The sequence below is a fragment of the Moschus berezovskii genome, chromosome 4, assembly GCF_049115385.1.
Source record: "Moschus berezovskii isolate FMDL1 chromosome 4, NW_MosBer_1.0, whole genome shotgun sequence".
Taxonomy (NCBI): domain Eukaryota; kingdom Metazoa; phylum Chordata; class Mammalia; order Artiodactyla; family Moschidae; genus Moschus; species Moschus berezovskii.
The window spans coordinates 89,395,480-89,401,479 of NC_142463.1; the positions used below are offsets into that span (position 1 = coordinate 89,395,480).

Genomic DNA, 6,000 nt, shown 5'->3' on the forward strand with positions numbered 1-6,000 from the left:
TCTTCTGGAGGCTCCCAGCTTGCAGGGCTTGGTCTGGGGGTGCTGGGCCCTGGAGACACCTTTAACAGACAGGCAGGGCTGTGCCAGTAGCACTGCTCTCAGGACTGGGTTGTTGGCACAGCTTTCCCCCGGGGTCAATTGTCTGTGTCCAGACATGGTTTTAATTCCTCTGCTAAATGCCCTGTCACTTGGAATCGAGATTGTGTCTGCAGTGAGACCTGGGACAGCGAGCTAAATTTATTGTCTGGAATCTTTAGTGAGATTCATTCTATCCTTTATGATCCTCCTGGCTATGCTTTCCTAAACTGCTAATTTCTCTTCCGTTCCTCCCAATTAGCTGTAGATTAATGGTGATGCTTGTCAGACCCTGTGTCCCTGGAGAGCTTCCAAGCTCTGCTTCCCTGGAGCTGTCCAGTCTGCTGTGTCAGCATCTGGTCCCCCCAGACTTGGGGAGGACGGTGCCCCAGGGTCTGTGCCTCTGAGGGGCCAGTGAGTGGGGGCTGCTCCTCCGTGGGTGGGAGGGGGTGTGAATAGGTGTCCACAGAATGCATGGGGAGGTGGGGCTATCTGCCTCTGAGTCCAGCCTTGTGAATAGCAGGCGTTGACATCCATCTGGCTCCTCCCTTAGTGTTTTGGGTCAGTGGAGCCAAGGGGGAGAAGGAGGTCTGGGCAGCCAGTGTGTGGTAGGTCGCATGTGTAAGCCAGGAGGAGCACAGGGCCTGGAGACAGTTTGAGGATGATTGGAGATATGGCTGAGGCTGTAGGACCTGGCTGCCACCCCTTCCTTTCCTGGCTGCCGTGCTCCAGACGCCCTCCCACATCCCTCCCTCCTCCCCAGGTGCCTACCTGGTGCCCTACCTGGTGCTGCTGATCATCATTGGGATCCCGCTCTTCTTCCTGGAGCTGGCCGTGGGCCAGAGGATCCGCCGCGGCAGCATTGGCGTGTGGCACTACGTGTGCCCCCGCCTGGGCGGCATCGGCTTCTCCAGCTGCATAGTAAGTTGGGGGTTGGTGGCAGGCACAGACCGGGAGGCAGAGGGGCTGCTCTGGGACACAGGGCTTACAGCCCGGAGTCCTGGGAGGGGTGAAGGGCAGGGAGGGAGACCCTCATCCTGAGTATTGCATCCAGCTGGTGTCTCAGGACCACATACTTCCTAAACTGGAAGTTGGCACCACTGCCTGAATGATGCGATATTTGGGATTGTTATGAAGAAGGAAAGGCTTGGGACATCTCAGCCAGAGTTCTCTGGGGACCCGTGGACCATCCCAGATACCCGCTCTGCTTACCAGCCCATCAGTACTCTGTGAGGGAGGCCCATCCTTTCTGCTGGGTTAGAGGGAATTTTATTTGGATAAGTGAGAAAAGGCAGCCTTGGGGTATGGTGTCTCCTTTCCAGTGTGCTGTGGGCCTGAGTGGAGCTGAAGAAGGCCTCAGGGGCCTGGCTGATCCCAGAAGGGTTTGGCTTTGGAACAGTGGGAGATGGGGAGACCCCACTGGCCTGGGTGGGAATGCTCCCTGAGGGCTCCAGGCTGATCCATGGGGCTGCAGATGAGGCCCTGCTTAGCTCTCCAGGTGAGGAAACCGAGCCTCCCTTAAGAGCAAAGCCTGCAGGTGCCCATGCTCACACCAGGGATAAAAACTGGAGTCTGCCTCTGGAAGGATCTGTCAGGCCTGGCAACAGGGCCAGCCCAAACCTGCCTCAGGCGGAGACTAGGAGAGAGCACCTCTGCACAGGTTGACATTACCAAATACCGCGCCCTCTGCTGGGGCTGGCCGTGTGTACGTGCATGAATGTGAGTAGGGTCTCCTCCTTGGACTGTAAGCATTCCAGTAAAGGCAGTGGGTATGTCTCCCGCTATATTCCTACACATGTAAGGTATGCTATAGGAGTGTCTGCTCAATCATACCAGGGCTCAGACAAAATTGATGAAGCCAGGGTCTCTCAGCCCTCTCACTGCCCAGCAGTGTCATATACATCAGATAGCCAGGCCCCTGGAAAGAGAGGGGTTCTCTGGCTATAGGCAGGGGTCTCTGCATCCCGAGTGGATGCAGAAAATCTCTACATGTAGAAGCATTGCTTTCAAAGGAAACCACTTTGACCCTCAGTCAGAATCCATGTGCTTCTGTTTTAAATACAGTTTTTACCAAGGTTGCTTATCATGTTCCAAAAAATGAGAAGTGCCTTTCTAGAGGCAGGCTTCTGACAGTACCAAAGAGAAAGCAGCATCCTGAGAGAACAGAGGACATGGGAAGCCAACAAGAAGCATCTACAAAACCTCAATAAGCACAGTTGTCTGGGGCCATTTACTGTGGCAGCGATAACTGGGCATGCCTCCATAGCCCCATAGGGCAGTTCTGGAATTATAATCCTGAGTCATCAGGAAATGATGGGGAAGTGCTTCAAGCATCTTAGAGGAATTTCAAACTGGAAAGGATTAACATTTTAAGACCTCATTGCTTAAAGGAGAGAACTTTAATATCTGAAACATTCCTTTGTGGATTCCCCGAATAACAGATGAGTGGAGGATTAGGAGCAGGCCCTCTGCTGCCACCGTCCCCTCTCTCCTCTTCCTCCTTCAAGGCTGGGCAAGGGGGAAGGGAGGGGGCGGAGCTTCCTGCAGCCTCTGTGATCCCCGTGGACCCCCGTCTGCAGGTCTGCCTCTTTGTGGGGCTGTACTATAATGTGATCATCGGGTGGAGCATCTTCTACTTCTTCAAGTCTTTCCAGTACCCACTGCCCTGGAGTGAGTGCCCTGTCTCCAGGAATGGGACCGTGGCAGGCAAGTATGGTTCTTCTAAGGAACCCACCTGGGGATCCCAGCTAGCTCTGTCCCAGGAAGGAATCCACAGAGCCTAAGAGGGGAGGCTTAGGCTGTTGATGCTACTTTCTCCATTCATCCCACTCTCTCCTTCCTCCACTGTGTCCACAAATCCACTTTCTACATCTGAGTCTCCATTCCTTCCCTGCAGATTTTGGGATTTCGTTGACTTGCTGTGCCACCTTGGATAAGCCACCTACCCTCTCTGATCCTCATCTCTCCCGCTTTCTTTTTCTTTCGGCCGTGCAGCATGTGGGATCTGTTTCCCCACCCAGGGATGGAACCCTTTCCCCCTGCATTGGAAGCATGGATTCTTAACCATTAGACCACCGTGGAAGTCCCCTCATGTCCCCTATGATGATCTCTTGCCAGCCTGTCCCACAGAGTTCTTATAGGGTTTGAATGAAATAGTGAGTGTAGGAGTAACTCTGGAAATTGTGAGTTTAGTTATTATTAACTACCCTGTGTTACTCTAGCACTATTCTGTCTGGAAACAATCTATATTCACATGCCAGTCCTATAAAGGGCTGGGTGATTTATGCCACCTCATATATGGGTAAACTGAGGCTCAGAAACAACTTTCCCATGGTCACACCACTGATTTCGCTAAGGGTCTAGGATGAGAACCCAGGTGTTCAGCTCCTAGGTCAGGACCTTTCCCAAGGCCAGTTCTGCCTAATCCTTCCTGCTCTCCATTGATGGACATGGGCAGGGGGATGGCATGAGTGGGAATTCAGTTAGATCAATGTGTCCTAAAGCCTCCCAAGTCCCTCGGGAGCCCAGGAGTCCTCAGGATCTGCCAGATCCTGGCTAACCCAGAACAATACAGTCCCTTCCTGCTACCATGCTCAGCTGCCCTGGATTGGGGTCCAGCTGAGGAGGTGGTCCCACAGGCCCCTGTGGCCTTTGCTGCCATTTCAGTGGTGGAGGCAGAGTGTGAGAAGAGCTCAGCCACTACCTACTTCTGGTACCGAGAGGCCTTGGACATCTCCAACTCCATCTCGGAGAGTGGGGGCCTCAACTGGAAGATGACTCTGTGCCTCCTCGTGGCCTGGAGCATCGTGGGCATGGCTGTCGTCAAGGGCATCCAGTCCTCGGGGAAGGTGAGTGGCCAGGGGGCTGGGACACCCACACTTACTCGGGGAGAGGGTACTGCAAAAAAGTGTGGATGGCAGAGGCAGAGAACTCTGGGTCGCCCGTGAAAGGTCCGAGATAGGCGTGTCACTGCTGTAGTATTGGTCCCTGTGAACAGCCCACCAGGGTGGGTTTGTGAAAGACCATTGCTGTGACCCCAGCTGCCTCCATGCTCGGATAACTCAGGGCTGCTCTGCAAACTTTAAGGAAAAAAAAACCAGGAGTATTGAACTAGAATGTTTGGCTAGACCCTTGCCCCTCAGCTTCCCTAGCAAAAATCCTAGAAGAGCCTGCTCAGCAGTTTTTGGTGAAAACTAACAGTTCACTGTATATGTGACTAATGGGCTCTGGGAATAGGTGGATTCTCTGAGTGAAGGGGACTTTGAGAGCCTCTAAGGATGCAGACCAGCATAACCCCACACACCTTCTCCCAGTAGGTCATTTTCCCTTCAAATAAGGACCCTTTCTTCTTTGTCATGTGTCAATATTCATGGACTGCCAGGGCTGGAAAAGATGTTAGAAATCCTATAGCTCAATCTACCCATTTTACAAATGAGGAAACTTTGGCTTGGAAAAGGGAAAAAAATCTCACCCGTGGTCAGACAGCCAGCTAGTCAGCCCCAGGGCTCAAACTCGAACCTTGTTTCTGTCTGAGGCTCCAGGTCCTTCAGTGGATTTGATGAGCAGGGAAGCTAAGCCCTGGAAAGGTAGTGTGATCTCAGCCACTGCCTCTTCTCTCTCCAAAGGCCAGACTAGTAGCTTGCACTTCATGTCACTGATCACGCACTGCCACATTTATGAGTGCATTTGGACCAAAACCTTCAAAATCATTATACCCATTTTATAGATGAAGAAATGGAGGCACCCCAAGGTTAAATAAATAGCTCAAGGTCACATGGTTGGAAAATGGTGGAGCTGGGATCAGAGATCAGGGGGTCTAACTCTGGACATGCGTGCTTTTAACCTTTACACCGTCCTGCCCAAACAGCCCTCTTGGTTTCAGCACAGTAAATTTTTTGTAAGTGTCTCCTTTGTGGGTGGCTCTGTGCCAGGCACATGGGGATATAGAAATGTTTGAGAAATGCATGTGTTAGAAAATAACATATACTTTATAATCACAAGAGGCAGGACCTTCTTCTGATGGTTTTGTTTGGGAGCCGTGCCTATACCCTCCTGGATGCTTTCTGTCAAAGGAGCTCCAAGGACAGGGGAGATCCTTAGGGAGTCCCCTGGAGTCAGGGACAGAAAAGCCGGCATGAAGATATAAAAAAATGAAGAGGGAAGAGCAAAGGGTTCCTCGCCCCAGTGGCAGCCCTTGGGGGTGGGGAGGCTGCGGGCCCAGCCCCACCAACCCTTGAAAGGAGAAAACAAGCCTCAGGCACAGCCACACTGACTCCAGCCTGTCTGTGTGCCTGCTTCTGCCCTGGCTCAGTGCCAGACGTGCAGTGGGTTTGGCAGCATGCCCGGGGGGTCCTGGGGCTCTGCTTTCTACTGCCATCAGAGGCGGCTCGTGCACCCCAGCTGGGAGCAGGGAGGCGGGTGCCAGCTGCAGGAGGGGCTATGCCCCACAGTGGGTCCCTGTTCTCTCTGCAGGTGATGTACTTCAGCTCCCTCTTCCCCTACGTGGTGCTGGCCTGCTTCCTGGTTCGGGGGCTGCTGCTGAGGGGGGCCATCGATGGCATCCTACACATGTTCACTCCCAAGGTAAGGGTCACAGGCTCCTGGGGAACATGGACAGCTCTGCTGGACTTCATCTGTTTCATGCAGTTTAACACTCGCTGAGGGCCTGCTGGGTGGCGGGCTCTGTGTTGGTTGCTGGACGGAGGCACCAGGGAGGGGAACACAGGCCCTGCATGCACGGTTCCAAGGAGAGAGACAGCACATCAGTATGGGTGAAATCCGAAGCTTCAGGGAGGAGTGACATCTGAAACAGCCTCGGGGTGCAGATAGATTTCAGCAGAACTATATGTGTGAGAGTGTGGAAAGGCACTGGACGTGCTTAAGGCCATAGTGGAAAGTCAGGTTTGGCCAGGCTGTGGGGATGGG

The 6,000-nt window shown here is 53.2% G+C and overlaps 1 protein-coding gene across 2 annotated transcripts in view; it reads left to right on the top strand.

Moving 5' to 3' along the window:
* Nucleotides 1–6,000, top strand: part of SLC6A17 (solute carrier family 6 member 17) — a 55,654-nt gene that overhangs the window by 21,175 nt on the left and 28,479 nt on the right. For both annotated transcript variants that reach the window (XM_055403295.2, XM_055403296.2), the window contains exons 3-6: nt 839–996; nt 2,655–2,781; nt 3,742–3,923; nt 5,548–5,658. In XM_055403295.2, coding sequence (XP_055259270.1) covers nt 839–996; nt 2,655–2,781; nt 3,742–3,923; nt 5,548–5,658 — 578 coding nt within the window. The remainder of the gene's footprint in view (nt 1–838; nt 997–2,654; nt 2,782–3,741; nt 3,924–5,547; nt 5,659–6,000) is intronic.